This window comes from Labrus mixtus, chromosome 7 (genome assembly GCF_963584025.1).
Source record: "Labrus mixtus chromosome 7, fLabMix1.1, whole genome shotgun sequence".
NCBI classification, from domain to species: Eukaryota; Metazoa; Chordata; class Actinopteri; order Labriformes; family Labridae; genus Labrus; species Labrus mixtus.
The window spans coordinates 5,472,532-5,498,848 of record NC_083618.1 but is presented as its reverse complement, the minus strand read 5'-3'; the positions used below and the strand labels follow the sequence as shown (position 1 = coordinate 5,498,848).

The 26,317-nt window shown below is 43.0% G+C and overlaps 1 protein-coding gene across 6 annotated transcripts in view; it reads left to right on the top strand.

Annotated features, from left to right (window-relative positions):
- The window catches only part of magi1b (membrane associated guanylate kinase, WW and PDZ domain containing 1b), a 132,213-nt gene extending 109,542 nt beyond the window's left edge, over positions 1-22,671 (top strand). For 3 of the 6 annotated variants that reach the window (XM_061042319.1, XM_061042321.1, XM_061042317.1), the window contains 10 exons: positions 1,656-1,902; positions 5,302-5,393; positions 6,006-6,198; positions 8,509-8,880; positions 10,829-11,032; positions 14,469-14,562; positions 14,748-14,847; positions 15,896-16,039; positions 17,835-17,973; positions 20,619-22,671. In XM_061042319.1, coding sequence (XP_060898302.1) covers positions 1,656-1,902; positions 5,302-5,393; positions 6,006-6,198; positions 8,509-8,880; positions 10,829-11,032; positions 14,469-14,562; positions 14,748-14,847; positions 15,896-16,039; positions 17,835-17,973; positions 20,619-21,847 — 2,814 coding nt within the window. In that variant the 3' untranslated portion in view covers positions 21,848-22,671. Of the gene's footprint in view, positions 1-1,655; positions 1,903-5,301; positions 5,394-6,005; positions 6,199-8,508; positions 8,881-10,828; positions 11,033-14,468; positions 14,563-14,747; positions 14,848-15,895; positions 16,040-17,834; positions 17,974-19,644; positions 19,725-20,618 lie in introns of all 6 variants that reach the window. The other 3 variants (XM_061042322.1, XM_061042318.1, XM_061042320.1) reach the window with 3 other exon arrangements.
- The last annotated feature ends 3,646 nt before the right edge of the window (positions 22,672-26,317 follow it).

The window sequence follows — 26,317 nt, the reverse complement described above, 5'->3', positions numbered from 1 at the left end:
GCTGGTGGCAGAGCAGGATTAAACTCAGTCTGAGGAAGCAGCCAGGATGTGTTTTCATTGCCCCAGCTCCCCTTTCCCTCCCTCCCTCCCCCCTCCCCCTTCCTCTGTCTCCTTAATAAGTTATTGGAGCAGAGAAAGCAATGTATTAAAGCAGTCCCGGAGCACAGAGGGAGAACACAATAACTGCAGAAGGTCAAATCTAATAGATCCATCAAGAACAAGAGATTTGTTTTCATTTAAGAGGGGAATAGGATTCAGACTTTGTGTGCATCAAACTGAGAGACACGAGAAAACAGGATGCTTCATTTGCTAATGGAAGCAGCATTTTGTTTGATGAATCAAAACAAGCCTGAATAAATGTTGCTGTCTGGGTGAAGCATCGGTCCTGGGGTCCGGCTTTTTCTGCACTTGTGACTAATTATATAAACCATTGATTTTCTCTTCACCACACAACCCAGTGAGGTTACAATCACACCACTGGTCTGCTCAGACTTAATCTTCGCTAAAGCGTCAGGCTCCTCTTATGCCTAACAAGGTTGATGAATATAAACATGAATTGCAGAGGTGTAGAAGGCTGATTCAGGGAGTAATGAGTCCAAATTTATTGAAGACATAGCTGCACTTTGAAGGCCAAACACTTTGATATTTTTGCAGAACACATGAGCCCCCCTTGCCTCCGCCCCTTCCTGGTGTATTTTTGTACACCACATCTGAAGTGCTGGGAGGTCACGTGATGTTCAGAGACTGAATTGCTGTCATTTTCTCTTACTGTCTTAAAATATCTTTCTGTCTTTCTCATGCTCTGTAGCCCTTTTCCCATCACTGGTTTCTTTTTGAACTGTAGCTAAGTCATGTGGAAGATGGGGTCTGTAGACAGATACTGTGTTGTGGGAAGGATTTTTAACTTGTATTCACAGTGCACTTGTGCTTGAGCTCAGGTTTGTATGTACTTGACTCTGCTCAAGCACCGCTGCCCTTAAATCCTTGAGCAGGTGCTTAAGAGCCTGTGTTATTGAGTGGCCAGTGGCAATTTTAAAAGAGTTTTACATTTTCAAGCATCACCAGTGAAATCCTCCCTTCATTTCAAACCCCACATGCGCATTATTCGCTGTGAATATTTCTCCATACACAGCAAGGGGGGGGGATGCTGATCCTTGTTAATACATTCCACTCTGTTAAACAAAAGGAATAGGCAATGTACACTCACTGTAAGTGGAGCAACAGTGTTTTTTTTTCTTCTTCTCCCACAGTTGAATGACTTAATCATGAGAAACAGTTGAGCTCTTCTTTTTCCTTTCTTTGCGTGCTAAAATCATTCTCTAGCCTAAATAAAAGGGCTTGATTATTTTTTTTGTGATGATTAAGGGAGCAGCGCAACAATAGCTGACATCATACTCTCTTAGATTCTCCTTTTTTGTCTCCAAGACGTAGCAACCTTTAATCATTCTGAATTCTTATCCAAAAGTCTTCAGTCCTCTAAAGCTTCACCCCACTTTTTGTCTCCTTTGACAAACCACAACCTCCTTTCCTCTTGTCTTTCAACTGCTGAACACGCTACTTTTTTTGTCTCCTCTGTCAGCCTCCATGTTCACAGGTGTAATGCTGCTGCTGACTTTCAGTTGTCAAATGATATCGATCTACTTCTTCTCCAACAGCCATTGTCAAGAAAGGACAGTCAGAACAGCTCCCAGCATAGCGTTTCAAGCCACAGGAGCGCCCACACAGACTCTCCTGTGCACCCGTCCCTGGCGCCCCCTCTCAACGAGAGCATCGCTCCCCCGCCCCCCTCTCAGCCCCTGCCAGGCCTGCCGCCCCAGGACTCTCCAGCTGACGGAACAATCCAGAGAAAACCGGACCCTTTTAAGATCTGGGCCCAGTCCAGGAGCATGTATGAAAGTAGGCGTAAGTATATACATTTTTGGTGGCGGTTTGGGAGAGGGCTGCATGAAGCTTAAGGTTCGATGGGGATCCTTGGTGTGTTTAAATGGTGCTGCTATTTTGCAGCAGGGTTTGGATAAGAAAGAGTCATGCACATGTAAGTAACTGGTATATATTCTTACAAAGAACTGACAGAGACCATACTAATTGTGTGCTTTTGTTCAGTTTCTGTCGAGGAGTCTGGTCACGGTTTGGTGCATGGGTTGTTGGATTGCTCTTTACTAAAACCAATGTAATGTAATTCAACAGTCTTGTGAACAGTTCTCGTCTCTGAAGGTTCAGCTTTTGTTCAAACCGGTTCAGAGTAGTGTTTATTCACAGTTAGATTTTTATGGAGGTTGTAGTTTGTTGTGCTTTTGAATGAGAGCTGTTATTTAGACTGACCTCCTTCATATAAAGTGTTGGAAACCAAATAAGACTGTAGATGAGTGCTGAAGAACCTGGAGCCTTGGGTGGGAAAAGCATTTCTGAATATGAAATAAATGCAACTAAGCAAAGGTTATCCCCTGCTAGTTCTAGCTAAGTATAAAGCATACAGGTATGGTTCAAAGTTGTCTTGTTTTGCAGTAAACAGCAAAACATCCATCCATCAGGCCAACAATAAGTACAGCATTTTAAACACTAGATTAGATAAGTCCAATAGACAAGACATCTGTAAGTCTGTTATGCAGAGAACCAAGATATGACAGAGGTATAAATCCTTTGGGATATCTTAAAGTAGGAAAGTGAATGAATGTTGTGACTGAAACGTTGAGTAATTTATTATTTTCACATTTAGTTGGCTGTCATCTGGAGCACCATTAGCATTAGAGGTCTCCCTCAAGTTCCTGGTCTAGTCCTCTCACATCTATTAGATGCCACTTAGGCCCAGTTGTAGACATTGGCACCACTGACACACTTTTATAGCAGACTTCTCCTAGGAGACGTATGGCCCTATAATTAGCATCCACGGCGTAGTGGATGGAAGTGGATTGCTTATTCCCCTCTCTCATTGTCTAGCTTTGCCAAAGCAAAAGGAAAGCGCCAATTAAAAAGAACAAGCCTCTGTACTATGTCAACTGGAATGAAAAAAAAAAGAAGGCTGTAAAGGCTATGAAAACTTAATAGCTAATCAACTTCCCAGGCCCACCTTGTCAATGATTTTTATCATGTATTTGCTTGTGTAGAAAAATGTGAAACAAAGGGCTGAGCAGACACCAGCGTCTCGTTTGAAGGGCTGAGAGGACTAAAGTGTTTGATTTAAACAGGAAATAAAGAGTAAGGATAAAGAGGGAAAGATACCAAGACTACAGGGATTATTTCTTCATACCTATCCTAATGTGATGGTGTCTCAACAGGGGGTTTTCTCTGTTTCTGAGTACAAAGTGTAGGATGTGTAAAGAGAACACAAAGGATAACGAAGAGGGACATGCCAGAAATACATAAAGTGACGTAAAAGAAAAAAAAGTAAGGAAGAGAGAAATGTCAAGCTTTGTGGAATCGAGAGATCCTGAGGTAAAGAAAAGAAGGGAGGAACTCACAGAGAATGACAGGAAGGGCAGCTCACCTAAAGCAGCAGGTGTGAATCCTCTGCTTCCTCACGCTGCATTGAGCCTCTGGTCCTTAAATCCTGCGGTGTGCACCCCCATAGGGCCCTGGCCGTGGCTGCTGCAGAGACATTTCTCCTCACATCATTCCCTTTAATGGAAAGTCCTTCTGAGCTCAAGGTCTTTAAACACCCAATGTGGTGAAAGATTTCCATTTGAAAAAAAAAGTCTCCAGAAAAAAAAAACCTCACGGCATTAACCTGCTGAAGAAAAAAATGTAGGCCAGAGAGGAGAAGACACTCACTTCTTCTTCATTTGCATTAGTGCCCCTTTTTTTTAACATGATGCCAATTTCATTTTCTTCAATGTTTGGCCCATGCATGTTTGTAATTTGCAGTCCTCGCTCACAGTTCTGCACAGGTGCTCAGGACGGTCTATCTCTGTGAGATATCGATTCACAATGTGATTCACGCCCAGTTGCCTCACTGTGGGGATCACTAATGGGTCTATTAATCGACAGGAGCAGGGTGTAACCGTGCAGTTGACCCTCCCCAGTGTAGGTGCAGATTGCGGCTGTTAGCCTTTGACTCTTCCTCTGCTGGTTCCTGCACAGTTACATTGTGATATATTGAGAGCGATGGCTGCACTCTGCAGGGATTTCAACTGTTGACTGAAGGAACAGATTGGAAACTGGCTGTTTGCGCCTTCTGCCATCCTGCCGCCTCTTACTGGCTTTACTGTCCTTGGCATGAGTGGCCTGAATGAAAGCAAAAAAAGAAATCTCCCTGGGAGGTTTGCTCAGAGGTACATGTTTGTCAGCCCCTTAAACTCTGCTGCAACCATGCAAAATGCATGCACATACATGTATATGTGAATAAATAGACACATATTTAAAGCAAACAATCGTATGTGTATACCATATGACCACACACGAATACTCACTCTCACATACTCTGTCTCTCCCCTGGTGCCCTGGAGCCCCCCTGAGGCTCCCCACATATCCCCTGCTACATGAACCATGAGCTGTCACTCTCTGCAGTGCAATGCTTCTTTTATAGTACAGCACCTTTCTAGTGTCTATCAGCACACACTCATATGGAGTGGACTGTGAACCATCCAGACTTAATAATATATGACCGGTTTCAGCATGTATTAGCACCTCTGTTATCTGGGAAGTGCTCTCCAAGATATTGAAGAGTGGAGATTGAGCTGCATGTGACTAAAAAAAACCCAGTAAAGTCCATTCAGTTGTAATGTCAAACCTAGGGAAAGATTTAAAGCTAGTAGAAAATGACCCTATTCTATTTCTAACATCAGAGAGGAATTTCAGCCTGATCGTTTCTAATTATGGCTCCAATGAATGAGTGTGCTCTGTTTTTTTTTTTTTTTTTGGCATCTTCTATTGGCTTTTGATGTTTATTTAGGCTCCATACCTTTGCTCTTTACTCAAAATAGACCATTTTAATCTTTTGATGGGTTATTTGTTTTTTCTTTAGCCAAAGCCTCAATTCAGATTGTCTTTACAAAGTGATACACTTGGAACAGTTTGGAGGGAATTTATTTGCATGTTGACATAAGCAGGCAGAGCATTTTGTGTCCTTCAAATCAATGGTTACTTCCACAGTAGACAGAGGAAGGCTGAAGACTGTGGTCTTCAGGGCTCTTTGTGACTCAGGCAAAAAAAACTGAAAGTTTTAGTAGGTTATTATTGAGAGAGTTAAACTAGCAGGTACACAAAAGCTGAACTCTTCCTGTACTGGTGCTGGCACAGAGAGTCTCCTTGGCTGTCTGTTGGTATTATGGCAGAAATAATAAAGATGGTTTGTTGATTTTGCAGTTCCAGACTTCCAGGAGCAGGACATTTTCCTGTGGAGGAAGGACACAGGCTTCGGCTTCAGGATCCTCGGAGGCAATGAGCCAGGAGAGCCGGTGAGTCTCTCTCTCTCTCTCTCTCTCGCCTGTTTAATCTTTCATTCCCTCTGGATTGCTTTCAATTTCCTCAATTTTCATAGTTTTTTATAACTACAACCACTGACTACATGCAGTAACATGGTAAATGAAAAGGATGCTATATTTTCAGCAGTAGTCTGGGCAACATCAATAAGGTATTTTACAACATCTGTGTCTTTATTTGATTTATTGTCATCTGTTGTGTAGTTTCAAGCTTCATGAGTGATTCCTACAAAACGGTTTCTCTTTGATCTGGCCAGAGTTTTTTTTAAAAGGTCACCCCAGATACACTGTGTTTTTCTGCCAATGTGTTTGTTTTTTAAAGTAAAATAATGAGGCTTGCACAAAGTCAAACAATGTGATAGGGAAGTTTGACTTCTAGTTGACCAGATGCTAACTTAATGAATTCAGTGAAGGCTGAGATGTTTGAGAATTCTAATTATATGTACATTGCAAGCTGTATTTGAAAGCATTGTTTAAATTCTTTTAACCCTTTTTTTCATTGCTTAAGGCTTAATTTCTCCTCTTCATGATCTAGATTTTTCCTCACAGTCTAACATGTCTCCTTTATCTTCTCCGTTTGTGTTTCAGATCTATATCGGCCACATAGTGAAGTATGGAGCTGCAGATGAGGATGGACGCCTGCGGTCTGGAGATGAACTGATATGTGTGGATGGCACAGCAGTTGTGGGAAAGTCGCACCAGCTTGTCGTGCAGCTGATGCAGCAGGCTGCAAAGCAGGGCCATGTGAACCTCACTGTGCGACGCAAAACCAACTACGCAGGTAAGAGGGGTCCAGATTTAAGGGCAGCTGAGCTGAGAGATTGGCTTAGAGGTCCAAAAACGTAAATTCACACCACTCGCATAGGCCTTAACTCTGAGAGAGAATTAAAGTGAATACACTAAAGACACAAGACGGGTTTGAAAGGTCACATATTGTACTTCTTTTTAACAACTTTAAATAAGTCTCAGAGGCATGACTGTAAAGTTTATTGCTAAAAATCCACCCTGATCCTATATTTGATATACCTATAAACCCCTCTATTTCAGCCCTGCTCAGAACAGGCTGTTTCTGTGTCTGTACCTTTAAATGAGCTGTGTTTGACCCCCTCTAGAAGGGCTTAGGTGGCTCGGGATTTCTCTCTCCATGCCCAATTGTTTACAGTGAGAAGCCGGACACAGAGGGCAGAACAAACACCTAGCTGTGGGAGTGTCACCCACATGGGGGAGGGGTTACTGCCCTTTGTGATGTCACATAGGGAACATCTCCAAACGTCCTGTTTGAGCACACATTTTCTGAAAAGTGGAGGCAAAAGAAGGATAGATATTTTGCAAATTGCATGAAAAGAAAGAGCGAGTAAATGACAACCTTGGTAACAACAAGCTGGGGTTAATACTAAAGTACAAACAATTCTGGCAGGAGCGCACATGTTGAGTAAATGAAAAAATACAACAGAAGAGCAACTATTGTGTGTCTTTACAGTCTAGCCTAACATACTTGTGTTGAACTGAAGAAGTCAGTTATATAACCTTTTCCATCGTACCACGAGCAACCAAAATCTAATGTCATGCCGCACAAGACACCGGACACAGTAAAGTTGGTGACGTTTGTAGTGTCTTACTCTAACTTAACTCTTCATCTGACAGCTCAGACTGATTGCTTCATCTTGTTCCATTAATACTGGAATATCCAGAATGGATCTGCTGTCAAAACATAAAGAAAATGACTGTTGTATTTTTGTTTAAGGGCGCACTCTCAATGAACAGTCACATTGAGAGGTGACAGTTGTGACAAATGTATTGCATCCTGTAGCTCCCTCAAAGTAAAAGCCTCTCTGGCTTTCATCTGTTAAACTCTTGTGATGTAAGGTATGAAAAGCTGGTTGTTGCGTTTACATTAGCTAAAAAAGTAATTCAGAAATGCATGGTGACTTCTTTCCAGTGAACCCAGCATGACTGTGAAGCTAACTTAGGTTCAGTATGTGACAATTAAAAGTAATATAAAGAACTGTATTTAATAAGTGTTAATAAATTACTGGGCAACTGTCTGTTATGATTTTAGGTAAAATTTCATTCAAAATCTTTGTAAAATTAACCTCTTCTGTTCCTTATTTTAACCTTTTGACAAACCCCATCAATGTCTTTATCTTCACTTGACATTAAAGAATGGTATGTCTTAAATACTCACAACATATGTTCAGATTAAAAGATTACTTTTACAAATAAAAACATATTCCTGAAGTTGCACTAGACTTCATAATATCACTACAGCCTCAGCTCAACAGTTCAACAAATGTTCAGTAGCTGAAAAGCACCTCGTCATGGCTCCATCTATTTTCAATGCAGTTCCTTCAGGGACGCGAGGGACATGCTTACTTTGGGCAAGGGCAGCGTCCTACTGTAATAGTCTGGGTGGGTAACACGAGGAAGTGCTCGTCCTCCAAAGCAAGCACCTCCACCCCCATCAGGCGATAAAGAAAAGCCTATAAATATGATGGAGAGCGTGGTCAACCTTCGGCACCGATGTAAGCAGCCAGACATTAGTGCATTGCTGCTCCCCGTCTGCCTCAGAGCGTCCAGAATATGAGGCGCCTTCCTCAAGCAGCTGTACAGGAAATGAAATGTGGAATGAAATGTCCAGATACACCAGGCGGAGCGTGTCTTTAGTTCATCTTCTGTTCAAAACAGATCACGGGGGAGATAGTTGAAGAGGCTCTTCTCCATAAGCTGTCTTGCTGGCTTATCTTTTATAACACTGGATGTGTTCGGTGGAAAAGACATTACAAGAACTTTTTCATTTTCATGTAATTCTTGATAAAACCCTGTTATTGTCAAATCTTAACAGTTTTGTTCTAATGTTATCTTATATGTTATCTACCTTATTATGCAAAGGTATCTTACTTTCCTTCAGCTCATTCAACACTAGCTTCTTCTTTTTTATCGACAGTATTTGTCTTAATTTACCTCCTAGTCTTTTATATAATTTACTGTTTACTGTCTCCCTCTGAATATGTCTCTGTCACCGTTTTTCTTCTCCCACCTTCCACTGTACATGGTCATTTTTTCTCATCTTATCCTCCGCTTCTATCTCTAGTGAAAGCAGAAGGAGATGTGCCTCCATCGCCTGCGTCCTCCCATCACAGCAGTAACCATGCGCCCAGCCTAACAGAGGAGATTGGAAAGCGCACCCCGCAGGGCAGCCAGAACTCCCTCAACACAGTCAGCTCCGGCAGCGGCTCCACCTCTGGCATAGGCAGCGGGGGAGGAGGCGGAGGGGCAGGAGGCAGTGGTAACGCTGTGGTCGCCACTGCAGCTGCCACCACCTCCTCTCAGCCCCCCATCGCCAACTCCACGGTCTCCTCTGGCCTGCAGCCCTATGATGTAGAGATCCGACGCGGTGAGAACGAAGGATTCGGTTTTGTGATCGTCTCCTCGGTGTCGCGGCCTGAAGCCGGCACCACCTTTGGTAAGAGATGTCTCATTATTCTGTTTAAAGTGTTCAAAAACAAATCTCCCTGCACACAGATGTTGATTGCCTATGCAAATATTGCAGTTCCACTCAGCAAAACATGCAACAACCGCTGAAGCAATTCCTTAACACAGCGGCCTTTTATCTTCTCATCTTCTTCTTGGGCTGGCTTTGTGTCATCCATAAAACCTCTGAACTCCAAATAGTCTGACATCAGACTCATTCTCTGGTTATTTACAGTCCCAACCCGATCAATACAAACACTCTTCAAAGAAGTGCTTCTTTTTTTTTCTCTATTTTCGCCTGAGCCTGTCAAACCACGACACTGAAACCCTTTCTTTGCCTGCAGCTGCTGCTTCGCTCACACACAGCTTTCATAATTGATCATAAGTGAAGTCGGTCTTACATAAGGCATCTGTTTTATTCAGCTGAACCTAAATGGCTTCTGTCGATGGCAGGTCGTCGCTAAAAGCCTAATGACAACTTAATGAGAAAGATAAGAGTGCTGCAAGTAGGTTAAATGGGAAGTAATGATAAGTGTGTAATCTGTTTATTTAGAATATGGTCTGGGATCAAAGTGATTCGCTGACTCTTGATCAAGTTTTTAGGTCATTTTGCGTCACTAAGCTAATAGAAAATAACCGTAATGAGTACGTTTTAAATTAAACCACAAACTTTCTCACATATAAATCTGTTAAAATGACTCGACTTTGCTTTTTTCAAACAAGTGGTGTCTTTTCTGAGCAGGTTATTTTCTGCGCTGTGGCTTTCCCGCTACACTACTATAGCTTCCTACTCTTCAGGCTCTTATCTCAGTGTGGGTGGACTGAAAGAGGCCTGAAAAAGCTCAACTTTCCAGTTTGGCTGACAAAGTGGCAAAGCTCCTTTTTTTTCCCAGGCCACAGTAGAAAGCACAGCTCCGATGTGTACACTTTATTTGATTTGACCTGACGTGCAATATCTCATAGGGACCCATTGACCACATGAAAGTTTCACACTCAGTTGTTGCATCAGCTCATAGCAGTGATGGAGTCAGAAGTGCGTCCACTTACACTTTTGTGTGTTTGGAGAAGCACTTCATTTTTTTGTTCGGATGCAACAGCACCTCTGCCATTATTTTTCTCCATCATTTGTTTTCCACTCAATATTTTACTGCTCAATTCAGTTAAAGAGGCAGACGGAGGTTGAGGTTAGATGAGTTTTTAGTGGAATAACAAAGTGAAACAGTAAAAAAGGAATAAATAAATAATATTGAATAAAGATCAAGAAAGAAAAGAGTGATTCTAACTGCAGATCTGATGTCAAACTGCAGACAGAGAGAGGGGGGGGGGGGGGGGGAATAGAGAGACCTGAGGGTAGTTTGTGAGCTGTCAGCTCTGATGTATGTTTATGGGCTGAAACGTTCTGCAGGTGCAGGTGTTTGGGATGCAGGCAACACAACACAGATTTTTCATTATTATCCTTTTCTGCCAAGAGACTCTCATGCAAATATAATAATGACACCCCTTTTCCAAATGTGTTCCTGTAGCAGCTTGAGGTAAAAAAGAAGGATGAGAGAGAGGGAGAATTAGGGGGAACACATTGGATATATATTTTAGCTCATTTTTTTTTTTCCAATAATTCGTTTGAGAAAGACATCTGCAGCCGAAGTACTGAAACTTTAAATATGCCATGTTCTCCTAGAGCACACACACTTCTCTCCCAACGCTTGCATTTTATTCTGATCAGCTCCTCTCAGTGACTTTGCCTGGCTTGATGCTGTCGGTGAATTAACCCGTAAACTTCTTATTCTCTTTTTCTCTGCTCATTTCCCAACTCGCTTTCCTTTTTTTTTCCTTCTCTCTCCAAACGCAATCCAACAACCATTCAACTACACACACACACACACACACACACACACATATGTACTGAATCACGCACCATAACCTGTCAATGGTGACCATAGCTGGCAATGCATGTGTGGCAATGCCCCACAAAATAGGGCGTATCATCGAGGGAAGCCCGGCAGACCGCTGCGGGAAGCTGAAAGTCGGCGACCGCATCCTGGCCGTGAACTCGTGCTCCATCACCAACAAGTCCCACTCCGACATCGTCAACCTCATCAAGGAGGCTGGGAACACTGTCACGCTACGTATCATTCCCGGAGATGGTGAGTAGAGACTAAGAGTTGGGAACTTTACGAAGCTAGTTTGATCACAAAGTGTGATTTTATTTGTATTAAAGGGGAACTCAGCCACCTCAAGGGTCCTTGCATTAACTTGGATTATGGTTACCTGCACATTCTAACAATATCCCACTCAGGTTGTATCCTACAGCCAAAATTCTTATTTAGCTGAACAACTGGTCAAGATTTTGATCATGAATGGGGTCAGGAGTTTTTCAAGTTGCTCTGCTCGTTAGAAAAGGAATGGCATCAACATGTTGGCTAAGTTTTGTACCAGAGTCTATTTAAGGTGCAGGACATGTCGTCCTGTCGTCACTCAGTGGTTAATATGTATGCTCGTAGTGTTATACCAAATGTTCAGTTTCTTTTACCTGCTTTCATAGTGAGTGGAACATTGATGACAGCACTTCCTCTTTGGGGATATCTGGGAGTCTTTCCAGTCTTTGCATTTCTGCCTTCAGCATGCCTGCACTTCAAAAATGAGGGATAGGTGTGTACGTGAGTTTGTGTGTATGGTGTCTGAGAGAGAGAAAAAAAAAAACTTCCTCCGTGATGCTCTGCGATGTAGGTGTGTCTCTTATGACAAATTGGTTTTAAGGAAAAGTTTGTCTACTTTTTCTGTGTTGTGGTGCAGCCGAGAGCTCTCGCTTCTTTGTGCTGACAGATCAACCCGGCATGCTTCACAAATACGGTTTAATTAAGTGTGTGTGCGCGTGTGAGAGGAAGGCGATACTCCCTGTCAACCTGAGCACTGGTAGAAATTGGAGCGATTTGTCCGCCGCTCGTTGCTTTCCGGCTCACTTCTTATTGATGAAGAGGGTTTTTTTTTTTTCCTTTCTGCAGAGCGGTTGATGAGAACAGTATGCAAAAATTGCTCTGCCTCGAAGACCAGAGAGCAAGAGAGAAGGCGTCAAAGAGGAATGACTGGATATGCTTTATCAGAAAGTTTTTGCTTTGTGTTTATGTGCATGTGTCAGACAAACAGACGCTGGCTGTCACAGACGCAGAAAGTGACAGGAAAAAGATTGTGGCTTGTACTCGAGTTGTGTCTCGGAGTGTTTGTTTTCTCTGCTTCTGTTTACAGGAGACTGCACATGCTTATTTTTTGTGGCAATCAATCCTGTCTAAACTTTCTGACATGAATAAACACCGTCAGAAGAGACTCTCTCAAGGTGAAGTCAGGTTCAGCTCCTTTCCAATAAGCTCACCTCTCCCCTGTGTGGGAAAGCAGTCAGAGTTTTGTAGTGATGGATGCTCAATACTTCTGCAAAGACAGGGAACCTGCTGGTGCACAGTAATGCAAGCGCAAACAGATAATGCCTTCATCAGAGCGTATGTCTCTGCAGCACAGAGCAGAAACACCTCATTGCTTTCTATTATGTGTGCATAAAGGGAGACAGGCTTGCCTTAGGTGAAATGAGGTGCCTTTTTCTAAGCAAAACCTTGGCTTGATTTTGTAGTTGTCTCGTCTCTTATCTCATCTCCCTTTATTTCCCTTTTTCCTCTTTCAGAATTTCTCATTTCGATTCTAACTGCTCTTGTTCCTATCTCGGTCCATATGGCGCAAGAGGGCAGACTGCTCTGTCTGGAGACAAATTACTGAATCAGCTCAGAGATTTCTCCGTGCACCATGAATGTTTTTAAAAGCCCGGGTAGAGGAAAAGGCAGTGGGTCACAAGGAGAAAGGAAAGACCGAGAGACACAGAGCAAATTTGATTTAATTTACAGACAAAGCACTCAAAAGGAGAGATACACGGAGAGAGGTAGAGGAAGTGAGGATATTCAAATGAGCAAATGGGTTAACAGTGACAAATTTAAGGTCACAAGCGTGGGAATAGAGCAGCGCAAAAGATGTGAGATTGTAAACAGTTTGAGGTTTATGCCAGAATTTCTTGAGGCAGCAGTTCCAATCAAAGCTCGCCCCAGCCAGGCTTCTGCTTGAGTGGTTTACTCGGCATCTCATTGGCAACAGGCAATCGAAGAGTTAAGCCAACAGGCTTGGAGGGGACTTGTGGAGGTGAAGGAGATGAATAGATGAAAGGGGAACGACTGCGAGAGGAATAGTGAGTAGGGGAGTAAGCAGAGAGGAGTGGAGAGTTGTAATTAAATAAAGGATACCTGTAAGTCCAAGACAGAATATATTGTTAAGAAGAAGAAAGGATACTTATGCAGCAAGAGTGAATTAATGATGGCCTTTTTTGTCGTTAGAGCCCCGCAGGATTCATTGATAACCAGAAATGATTGAATCACTTAAGATCAAAGACAGAATAATCAGAAGTGCTTATGCCCCTTCGAGGAGAGGGGTGTGCAAGGAAATGTACACCGTTTGAAAAAGGAGAAACACAATCAGACAAGTTCCCTGACAAAACGACTGAATGACAAAGTGTTATCTGTTGCTTTAGTCTGGTGTTAGCTAAGCATTGTAGGGAAGGCTTGTGAACTGACGGGGATCCCTGTGGGGCAGCTTACATTTGTTGCAGAAAGCAGCTGAACCTACGCTAAATCCTGAAAATGTTCCATCTGAGAAATAGGAATTTAATTCTATCAGACAGAGTCCTCCAGGACACATAATACACTTCTATTAGAGTGGGGTTTTTTAAATGTAATTTATACTTTATTCCATATCAGGGAAATGGAAACGTCAAAATGTAGTCAGTGAAGGATGAAGGTGTTTTTATGTGCATGAGGTAGACCGGTCCCTGAACTGTGTAAAATAATTGTATTTTGCTGTTTGACATGAAAAGCTGAGTTTTGACCAGGCGTCTTTGAGAGCTCATTATCCTCATACCATCATGTTTCCTTAAATTGGGACACAATGTGTAACATGCTGTTAAACTGAAAACAGCAAAGAGACTCTTTATCTCTTCAGACTGATTTTTAACTGAACTACTTCAATACAGTCTGTTTCAAGCAGCTTGGCTTGATGGGTCAAATGTTGTCCTGTTGGTCTGTCTATCAGCCGGCTGATCCATCAGCTTTGTCCAGACATGATATTGGGGACACCCTTTCATGATCCCCAAAGGATTCGTCCCAACAACTTTCATAAGCAAACTTTTCCTTGAGTGCTACGTGGTATGGTTTAACTAATATATATATATATATTTGTTATCTGATTATCAAACAAATCACACTCTCATTAGCAAAAAGTTATATTTCATGTGTAGATTTCTGGGCTAATGTTAGCCTTAGAATATGAACATGGTTAAAATGACACCTTTATGTTTATCTCTTCAGTAGCAGTTCTGTGCCTTTGTTCAGCATCACTTCAGCTTGCTGGAAACTCTCCATCTTTCTTCTTTAAGGACATTTTGTGAACTTCAGCTGGCAATCAGAAACAGGCTAATTTTAGCACATCATATTAGTGCTTGAACTGTGCTTCACTCTTGGATGGAAAAGTCACGACAAACTTTTTCTTCTTCAGAGTCATCAAACGCCTCTTTGTTGACCAATGCGGAGAAGATTGCCACCATTACCACCACTCACACACCTCAGCAACAGGCTGCACCTGAGGCCAGGTAAGAGGCACATGAGGAAATGAAGCATGTGTTGAATTATGTGTAGTCCCATAAAAAGATGTGCAATGTTGGGTTTCTTCAGTGTAAGTGTAGAAAATGTGCTGATTGAATTAATCAATAATGTGCTAAATGCAGACAGAGATTAACTGACTTGATCTCAATTGTTTTCTCTCGCTCTCTCTAAGGAACAACACCAAACCAAAACAGGAATCATATGAATTCAAAGCCCCTCAAGCACCTCAAGCACCTCCCCCCCAACCCCCCACACAACAAGTCTCACCTCAGGTAAGGAAGGACACACCAGTCATCAATTCCACCTGTCGCTTCATTCATACATGAATCTATTTCATGTCTCCATCAAACACCCAAGCCATCTCTGCTCCATTCCATCAGCTTCCCACCCACATCCACATTCATCTCTTCATAAATCCGTCCAGCTGATCAAGCACCCAAACACTCATTCATCCTGTGGCCCTTCGTGCATCAACCGATCCACCTCCCCAGCCTTCCAAGGACAAACAGAGTGCTTTTTTTTATTTATTTATTTCCCCCGTTCCCCCGTTACAACCTGCTGCCGTTATCAGACTCCATGCATTAAGGAAAGCCTGTTTGCTTTCAATGTAGCCCCTCAGTCCACTTTTCTCACCGCTGAATTAATCTGGCGGTGTGGAGATAGCTCTCACTGATAGCATTGATCCCTCAGCAGAGGAGATTAGGAGGGCGTGAAGACAGGAGCTGCTGTGGCTGTCTGCTTGTCCTTGTGGTGCCCGACGCTCTCTCCTTCTTTCTCCCTCTGTCTGTGCCCTCTCTTTTTTTGTCCACCCAGAGCCCAAGGCATCAATAATTCAGCATCCTTACACTTGAGGATATGCACATGCACTCTCTCCCACACACACACACACACACACACACTCACAGAGTCTGGCAGAACTATTAAAAAGGTGTGACTTTCCTGAAGGTGGCATTTGTCCCATGCTCCTGAAATAGAAGCCTAATTCAAAGGACACACACCCCCTTTATATCCGGATCACACATCTTGATGCAAATGTGTGTGTGTGTGTGTGTGTGTGTGTGTGTGTGTGTGTGTGTGTGTGTGTGTGTGTGTGTGTGTGTGTGTGTGTGTGTGTGTGTGTGTGTGTGTGTGTGTGTGTGTGTGTGTGTGTGTGTGTGTGTGTGTGTGTGTGTGTGTGTGTGTGTGTGTGTGTGTGTGTGTGTGTGTGTGTGTGTGTGTGTGTGTGTGTGTGTGTGTGTGTGTGTGTGTGTGTGTGTGTGTGTGTGTGTGTGTGTGTGTGTGTGTGTGTGTGTGTGTGTGTGTGATCTTTGTGTCTATCAGGATTCCGAGTTCTACTCAGTGGACCTGGAGCGAGACAACAAAGGCTTCGGCTTCAGTCTGCGGGGCGGCAGAGAATACAACATGGACCTGTATGTGCTGCGGCTAGCTGAAGACGGGGCAGCTGTCCGCAACGGAAACATGAGGGTACGGACAAAGTGTGACAAACACACCCTGATGATGTCAGCAGGGGGGTGTCTTATTTTGGGTGCTAAGACGTGTGTAATTAGGAATGAGAGTTGAGTTTGAAAGTTTCATCGATGCATTTCTTGAAGCTTGACTCACACGAACAAAAATTGTTTCCAGTCAGTTCATACAATGCAAATAAAAGTCAGGGTATGTCATCCTCAGCGCGATACTTTTTTGATTTTTTTGAAGGTGTTAAAGTCTACAAAGTCCTTACAGTTATTTACTGAATTTAATATTCTTCTATGTAGTCCCTTGAAATTATTTATTTTGTCTCTATGGGACTTACTTTCTTAACTAAAGCGTATATATAGTCTTTAGTAACTGGAATAATTCCAAATGTATTTTAAGCTTTGAAGCTGCACTCTTTGGAACCTATCAAAGGACACCTGGGTCACATAGTCCATTTAGACTATGTTTGCTTATCATGGTTCCTTCCACTGGTTGGAAATGTGGTAGTCATCCCTGCTCATGTTAACAAAACTGTAATGGGTGATCTCTGCGTGCAACCCCAAAATCAAATCAAATCCAAAGAGCTTTTGACAAGCAGAAAAAAAGCCTTGTCTTCAGCTTAGCAGCGGTCAAGTAGATTTTTAAATGGATCACTGTTGAGTTAGATGAGTTAAACCAGTGACTTTGTTGATTAACATAGGGGCTTGTAATCCTGACTCATAGACTTTACAGTCAAAAACAACAAAAGTAACCCCAAAAACTGCAAGTTACAAGTCACTGCATATTAACACAGTCTCCTGAAGGCCTCGGTGCGTATCAGGAATGTGTGAGTGCAATATAAAATATCAAAGACTGCAGAGCCATAGAGCATACCTGTTGACAGAATATGTACATGTTAATGAATTAACATGCCTCTAGTTGATTTTAAACAGCCCTTCACACATAGACGTCATAAATCGTCATTAATTGCTTAAACTAGGAGCTCTTCCCCTGAGCTGCTTGATTGAATTTACAATAGTGGGTTAATTGATTCTGCCCGTTCTATGTTTACATGTGACATATGCAGACTGTCTGTTGGCAGATACTGTATGGTTATGACCTATAAAGGAATGTAAGGTGTTTGTGAAGATACTCCCTTTAGGAAGTGTGTGGGTGTGCATGTGTTTCTGCATGCATATATGAATATGGAGTTAGTGTTGTGCACCTTATTAGCAGAGGTATTAATAGCAGAAGCAGCTCTGTGAGGCAGAGAGGTGTCAGAGAGAGATCCATACTCTGCCAGAGAGGAATTCCCTCGGCACAGAGCACTGACAGATAACTTCAGGCATGGAGGCAAATAATCGGGGAAACAGAAAGTGTAACTTCTGGCTCCTGTTATTTCTCCTCTCTCTCTCATTTTCTTCTCTCAGCGTCTCAGTTGCTGCTTTATAACGCAATTTGCCCTCTCTGGTAACTCTTGATTTAGAGAGATTTTTTTTTTTTTTTTTCCAGTTTTGGAGTACTCGATATGTAACTTCTTTTCAATTTGTCCTCCCTTTCCCTTCCTCCTGCTGTCACTATTTCCTTTGAACCTTGGTTCCTCTCATCTTTCCTCTTGTGTACTTTCTTTCCCACTGGCACTTGTTTTCCACATTCTGTCTTTTTTCTACTGCCTCCTCTCCTTTTTCTGGCTTTTACTGTCTCTCCTCTTCTCTCTGTATTACCTCTTCCTTGTACCATCCTCACCTGTCACTCCCTTCTCTTCCTACCAACTTTTACTTCCTCCTCGTCTTTCTTTCCTTCTTGTTCCTCTTCCTGCCCGTAGGTCGGCGATGAAATCTTGGAGATCAACGGCGAGAGCACGAAGGGCATGAAGCATGCGCGAGCCATTGAGCTCATCAAGAGCGGAGGTCGGCGTGCCCACTTGGTGCTCAAGAGAGGCGACGGCTCGGTGCCTGAATATGGTGGGTCAATCTACGAAAACATTCCCTTCTCCCCCATCTTCACGCCTTGAACCAGGGAACGCCCAGTGGACGGTGGTGGGTCGAAGGGGAAAGAACTATTTTTCCATTCCAGGACCCTTCACCCCTCCCTGGGACACGTCCACCAGAGGAATGGTTGGTGTTGGTTGGTCTTTCTGGTGGAGGTCACTCCTGGGCTTTGGGATTTTTGGGGGTGCAGGGGTGGAGGTTTTCTCCTGTGGGTGCTGCTGCCCTCTCATGCTGTCACCTGCTCTCAGTTTCCATGTCATCCCGCTGTCACTTTTCACCTTCTGACCACTGAGCAAAATCACTCTGCTGGGACTTCACAGAGAGGTGGTGGGTCTGATGTCAGTGCTACATGCTAACAGAAACTGTTTACAGGGTTTGAATGACCAGAGTCGTAAAAATCAATGTTTCCTGTGAGTAAAAAAGTAATGTTGAGGCCTCCTTATTAAAACACTTTGATATTGTTATGAGTAAAGGAAAACTTGATCCGTTCCATCCCATGATAAAATGGGACATCTCTCAGCTTTGGTTAGACGTGACACAGGCATATTTATGATATTTATTGAAGGTGAATGTAAGCTACTGAGCTCTTAAGGGTTTAAAGTGAGAACTGTTCTGAGAAGAAAAAGGCGGTCTGATGCTTTTTTTTTCAGCCATTTTAAAGAGAGAATCTCACTGTACTGTGCTTGACATTACTCACTGATCCATGGATTTTATTTGCACCCACTGTTACTGTAAGTTAAAAGCTGTGACCATAAGAACTCCACCCATCCAGAGTCAAAAAGAAAACCAGTCGCTCCAATTATATAGACGTTTTTGTACAGTGATGAAAAGAATAGAGGCAAGTATTTTTGTTCCATGTACAGAGCCATGAATTGAAGCCACATATTAATGGATAAAAGTTTATTGCTGCATGAACTTGTCAAAAGTGTACATTGGATTTTTTTTCCCCTTCTATTGTCTATTTTCCATAATATTTATGGAACATTTCTTTTTTTAATCGTAATGACCAGTTTTGATTGATAGTCACGAGTCATCATAAATGTTCATTTTGTTACTTTTTATTTGAGTGGAGATGCATTTGCCTGTCTTGAAAAGTTCATCAATGTACTTTTATTTGCGCTAAGAATGTGCTGTCTTAACCTGCACCGATATGGCAACATGTGAACTTGTATATTTTGGATCATTGTTTGTACTTTTTAGTTGGCACAACCTTTCGACAGTCTCACCAGTATTTCTTTTGATTTCTGTCAGCAATGTAAAACTGCTTCATACGCTGTTATTGTGGGTGTGTGAGTCTCACTGTCTTCTTTGGGGTTTGGGTTTCTGCTGCTTCTGTGTCCACATGTGTAGGTGGGTGTGTGGGTTAGTGTGTCCGATTGTGTGTGCGATTGGTTCCAGGACTTTTCTCTGTAACTGATGATTTCCACTGAAAGGGTTTGGGCAATTTCCTGGACTGTCTCTTTTTCTGAATGACTCAATGATCAAATAAACACGTTTTTTCATTGAAAAATCAACACAATAATTCTCCTTTTCTTCCTTCAAGTTGGTTCCTAGCGATCTAAACCCTGTGCTCTTCTCTTCTGTTTTTTTTTGTATCTTCCCTTTCTCTTTCCTGTATTACGCTGGGCTCTTGTCTTCCTTCAGGGATGGTCGCTCCCCATCTCACTGCATGTATGAGAAATGACAAGATGGGGGAGGCCTCTGTCCTCCAAAATCAGACCACGGTTTGTAACTGTCCTCCCCTGTCGTCTGGCTCTCTCTCCCACTTCCTGTGTCTCTCTCTCTCTTTCTCCATCCTGATCTCTGTGTGGTATGGCCTCAACTCACCCATGCCCGTGCTCTGCTCCATGCATAGAAATCCATTCACCCAAAATGCATCGCCAGTGCCGCCGCTGCCGTAGCCGCTGTTAAGGATACTGTATGCTTATGTCTGCACCAGTTACATTTAACATTTACCAAATGTAAAATTAGATTTAGGTGTAACTCCTAGAATCCGATAGTTAATGAATTGTGTTTTCTGCTTATATAGACAAACAGGAGGAAGTTCCTTAAGGAGTCACAAAATTAATTTGAAATCAATTATTTTCCTTTAAGGCAAATCACCTCTTTTATGTCCTAGCCGTTGCTGCAGCTTAATTAGCCTCAAACATTTACAAAGTTTCTAAGGCATCGTGTCAGTGCATGAAAGAGCATGGCTAATCAGTCCAATCAGGCAGCTTCATTATCATGCAGAACAGGGGCACTCCAACCAGCCCAGTCCAGCAAGCTGAGTCCCTTTCTGCCTCAGAGAGGTGACCTCAGCTCTACCTGAGAACAGGTTTGTTTCATGAAGAAAAAAACAAGTATCTTCAAGCAATGGCTGCCTTTGTGTCACTGCCATTTATTCTCATGTCAGCTACACTAAAGTTTTTCCATTGGCTGTTTTTTTTCTTTCTTTTTTGCATCTTACAACTAGCCATCTCCGCTGGTATTAACATCAGAACGGCTTCCATTGAAAATGTTCTCAGCTTTATGTCCGAGTGATTGCACATGGTAAACGTGAAAGCACATAGGAGCCTTTAGAGTCTAGATCCATATTTGATCCCCTGCCCTGGTCTGTATGTCACATTCTCTTGCAGACGGCATCAACGACAACATCTCAGCCATCGCAGCCACAGGGTTACAAAACGCTGCGGAAGTAAGTGACCTGCCAACAACCAACGCACCATCAGAATCAAGTTTCCCACCAGAACCAAACCAGTCATCCCGAAGCAAGAAGGAGCCGAGCCGCCACGCTACTGGCACCGGCAAGCACCACCGTTCCAATCATCGCCACCGCTCCCCCAACAAGAAAAACAGCAAAGGAAAACACAAGGGGAAGAAGTCAGCAGGCGATAAAATCAAACTGTTCAAAAAGAAGGATGACAAGGGAAGTGACCACCAACCCCATTCCAAGGGCCACCACCGTAGCCGCCATCGTTCTCCAGAGAAGGGGCGGTCACGCAGCGCAGAAAACACACTGGAAAGCCGTCACAGGGGACATCGACACGGGCGCTCACCAGACAGACAACATCGTCACCATTCCCCTAATCGTCGCCACCGCTCCCCTTATCGCTCTCCTTACCGCTCCCCTTACCGTTCGCCACACCGCCACAGGTCCCCCCATCGTTCTCGGCACTACTCCCCAAGACGCCATGCCCACTCCTCGGACCCCTACCGTCGCCATGCTTCTCCTCCGAGACAGAGCCGCAGCAACGAGAAGCCCACAGTGGACGACGCCGTTTTGAAGGAGCCGCCAACGTCTTCAGTGCCCAGAGTCCCAGTGGACGACAGCATCCTCCGTGAGCTGCCAGCCCTGGACCGCCTGAACCGGGAAGACACGCTCCCTCCACTGCGAAGAGAGGATCGCCTGTTTGCAGATGACAGCCTGCTGTTGAAAGCGTCCTCCATGGAGAAAGCCTACAGGGGGGACAGCTTGCTGAGGGACGTGGCGTCGGGCAGTTCGAGGGACGCCTACAGAGACATCACCTTGCCCAGAGTGCGTACCCCTGACTCAGATTCCGCCTACAAGAGATACAGCTCGCTGCTGAGGGGACGCTCACCTGAAAGGAGTGACGGGCTCTTCGCCAGACGAGGAAGCTCCCCCGAGCCGCAGTACCGAACCCGCAGCCTGGGGCGAGACATCTCCCCGATCAGGAGCGACACAAGGGAAGACTCGGAGGACGAAGAGGACGATGACAACTTTGTAGCAGCGAAGGTGAGGGAGTACTACAGCACGCTTCAGACCAACACCAGTCGCTCATCCAAGGCCACACTCCCCGAGCCCAAGAAGACCCACAAGACAAACCCCAAAGACCTGAGCATCTGATTGGACGCTGTTAGACAATAACAGCATCTACCCACAATACACCTCAAACACTTACTTTTAATACCATTTGGTTCAACAGAAATGCATCAAATTGTGAACTAACAAATACATACACACACCAGACAACACTAACTTAAATGCTTTCAGAAACTGAAATACTCACACACACACACACACACACACACACACACACATACTAAACACACACATGCACATTATGTAACATGTTACTAACAAGACAGTGATTCTAAAATGACTTTTGGGAGCTGTTTTTTTTCCTTTTTTTTTTTTTTTTCCTTTTTCTTGTTTTTGGTTTAGCATTCTACATTTACAGTAAATAACAAAGTTTTCCAGAAAATGTAAAACCATAAAAAACAATGATGTGCCTAACAGTTCCATTAACAACAACAATTTGATTTCCATTTGATACCTGACGAGCATTTTGTGCTGCGGTCGTTGTCAGATGATGAATGGATGTACTTTTCCACAAGGAACCCATGGGAGTACTGCGCACCCAGATCACTGTAACGGGTGCTCACAATGATGCTGTGCATGTCTTTACCGGTTTCAATGTCTCTCTCTCTCTCTCTCGCTCTCTCTCTCTCTCTCTCTTGCTCTCTCTCTCACTCACTCTCTCTCCCCAGTGCCACTGTTTTTTAGACATTTGACCAGACTATAGCACAAGCCTGCATTTGTTTGTATATTTTTGACAGTTTGCAGTATGTGTACATTCAGAGGTGATCATTTTAAATGAAGGAAGGGGAAATTAAAAGTTAAACTATGATGATGATGTTAAAATAAAATAATATATTCAACAAATAAAAGAGCGTGTGGTTGTTTTGGTTTGGTCTCTGTTGGATTTTGATTTTGAAGTTCTTAACAGTACAGAAATGGAGTCTGAAGTGTGAAAGCAGCAGAGGTAGATATTGGGTGGCAGGTAGAAGGAGATTGTAGAGCACTGAGCTCTCATCATATGGGCAAACGAAAAACTAGAAGACTGAAGAGGCTGACGTTGTTATCTCAGGCCTCCCATAAGTGTGGATCTGAGTGTGAGAGGATTTGTGGATAAGTCTTTGAAGAAAAGTAAAGCAAAGAGCTTCCATCCTTTCTCAACATCAAAGCCTAGATCGAGCAGCCTTAAAAAAATGTTCCTCCACTCCTCCTCTCTCTGCTTTCTTTGATTAGAGCGGTTTCAATGGCCCACTTTTCCGGTCGTCCTCAACAGTCCTTCCTCCTTTATTCACTCTCTTAGCTAAACATTTTTACACTCACTGAAGAAGAAAAAAATGAAGCTGCATCCATATTTCATAACAGTGGCAGAAATATATGGGTGATGACACCTAGCTGTGTGCACTATTTTATTTCCCCTCCAGAAACAACATGGATGGAGGAGTGAAAAAGCAGAACACAGAGTGGTCACTCTTGGCGACCTGTGAACACCAGCAGGGATGTACTACTGCAGAAAAATGAAATATTTTCTCTAGCATTGCCCGATGCTGCAGGATTTACAGGCAGAGGGGGTGCTGCATGAATCTGCAGCTGCTGGATTTAGTCAAACAACACACTTTTTTTTCTTTAACTTTTATCTTTTCAGATAATATTTAATGTCATTCACTTTCAAGATTCAACCATTGTCTTAATGTTGGAAAACACCCAATGGTTCTTGAATATTTCAATGTCTTTTTAGGTGCTATTTACCCTCCTCACAGCCTCGCGTTGGATGCATGGATGTGGTGCTCAAACATGGGCTGAAATGAGGATTTTCGTAGCTTACCTAGTTTCTGCAGCACATGCCAACGTACTCGATACCATATGTTGAAGAGTATGCATTCAAGATTACCCACTGGACACAAGCTGCAGCTCATGAGAGGAAATGGGAAGCAGAGATGAGGCATCGTGATCAAACACTCAACATAGCTTCTTTTTTTTTTTGGCCCAGTTTCTCTGCGATTCAACAGGGCCTCAGTGCATTTTACTCCTTTTGATGCAATGATCTGAAAGTGTTTTTACATGACCGCATTTATGAATTTGGCTTGCTGTGCCAGTATGAGCCACATGCATTGCAACTCATTGTTTTAGGATAATTGATGATAAAATGTAAGTGGCACAGAGAGATCGTTCTGTAAATTTGGACTATTACATGGAATCTTTATCACAATTTGTCCTTTTATCTTGTAAGAAAGGGCTTTTATGTAGGGAAGACTGCGGACCACAAAGAAGAAACACAAAGAAATGTTTGTATCCTGCACACACTCTCCTTGTTCTTCTCTTTCACAGTGAAGGGGAAGCAGCTCCTAAATAATGGATGTAATCCACTTTCGAGCGCAAAAACACTCCCCTCTCTTTAAATCTCTCTCTCCCTCTTTATCAGGACACACTCCACTCCTTTTCATCATGAACTGCAGGAACACAGCTCCATGTTTTATTGCTTGTGCGACCCCAGAAATGATTAACAATCCTTGTTTGGTAACAATTCATCATGTCAGTGCCAGGCAGGAGGATGAGACCGTAATGAAATGTCCAATAACAACACGACTACAGCCCAGCATGGTGACGGCCCACCGGGTCAAGTCTCCATTCTCCCATCCTCTCAGCTTCAGGTGCTTTCACTCCGACCTTGGAGTCCCTCTGCTCCACAGTTGCCATGGAAACACCTATGCAAAGAGCTCTTTCCGCAAGCTGACTGGAGAAGACGAGTTGTAGAAGCGTAAACAAGGCGGAGGTAGAGGAGTAAATGAAAAGAAAACAAGAGTGCAGGGTTATTTTGGTTGTGTGTGCTCAGGATTTCAAGATGCGTTCACTCATGAGAGGGATAAAGTTTTAGTTACTTTTCTCAAAGGAAGCTTGGCATCCTGTATAACAAGCCTGTTGTGGTTCACCGGCTGGCATGCAGTAGCTGTCCTCATACTGTATCTGTCTCATGCTCCACTGTGCATGGAAAACTGGCCAATTCAGGATGAGGTGGTGTGGTGGAGTGACGTGTGTTGTTGGTGCTCAAATGCTCTTCTATGTAGTGTATTTTGCTTATCAGGATTTCAAACACTAAACTAAAAAGGATATGCTCTGTAAACAGGTAAAGTGTGGGGCTATTCAAGTGGCAGGTTTTATTTAATGGAAAATAAGTTAGAAAAGTGCCTAGTGCAGTTGTCAGACAAACCAATAAACTGTAAGCCAACCACGGCCACCGACACTGGATTACAGTCAGGCATTTTTAAATAAATTGGAAATTTTTGTCCTTTAGTTGAAAACACCCAGATTTTAATTTTATTAATGGTCCTAAATTCATAGATTTGGGGACACACATCAAATATCCCAGAAACAACTTCAATGTTGAATTTGTCCAGCTGGTTGTTTTGCGTGTTCTTCAAATCTTTACAGATTTAACAAATAAGGGACACCTGCTTTAATCCTGCAGCTGGAACACTTTAATGATTTATCTGTTTTTACACCTCCACACACAAGAGGAAGCATTTATCCTGTGGGTGTAAAAAGAGACTATTTTAAGGCCGAAATGGCCCATGCTTTTTGTATATTGTCCAGTTTAAAGGTACAGTATGAGCATGCTAATGCTAAACTTTGAGATTAAAAAAACTCCACACAAAAAGTAAGGACATTTGAGTTTTGTAAATTATTTCTTTGTTGTAACAATGCTTCTTAGCAATGAATCTTATACCATTGGAAAGCCTGTTTATTTCCTTTTTAAATGGTGCCACATTTGTAAGGAACATTCGTTGTGGGATAAGCAGCAGAGCTGAGTATGTGGGTGAAAAACTTGCCAAATTTTCTCTGCCAATGCAGGAGCTTGGGATCGAGCCCTCGACCTTCCAATTGAGAGAGACTGAGCTGCAGCCATCCCATAGGTTAAACATTTCAACTTGAATCACAAATCTGCTTGATTCTGTGTCCTGGAAGCCAATCAGCATTTAGATCTGCCGACTACCTGAAATGCACTAATCTTTTTCTTCTCTGACCTGACAGACCTGACAAAGCTTACATTTTCACTTTACAAATCTGCATCAAGATGTTTTTAATTCTGCAAACTTATTACCCGTTTATTTGAAAATTAATTACAAGACAAGTGGTTTAATTTTCGGGCTCATAATGCTGAGGTGAGCCAGAGTGAAGCCACTAATATAATGTTGAACTGAGACTGGACTGATGAACGAGGGATGCTCTTGTATGTTATGGACTTAGAATTGACTGCGTTTATATTGCAGACATAAAAAGCCGCCCAGTAAAATGACGTATTGCCTGGAAGTGTTTAAGGGCTAACTACTGGCTTCACTGGAATATTTGAGAAATTTGCATCCATTCCCAGAGGTGTGTCATCTATCAGACAATGATGGATGACGAGTTCCATGATTGAGCCTTGAGGAAGTATGACCTTGATGACTGAGAGACCTCACAGATTGTGAGCATGTTAGTGCTAAAATGTTAGCATTTTTCCAAGTTTATTCAAAGAGCCTAACC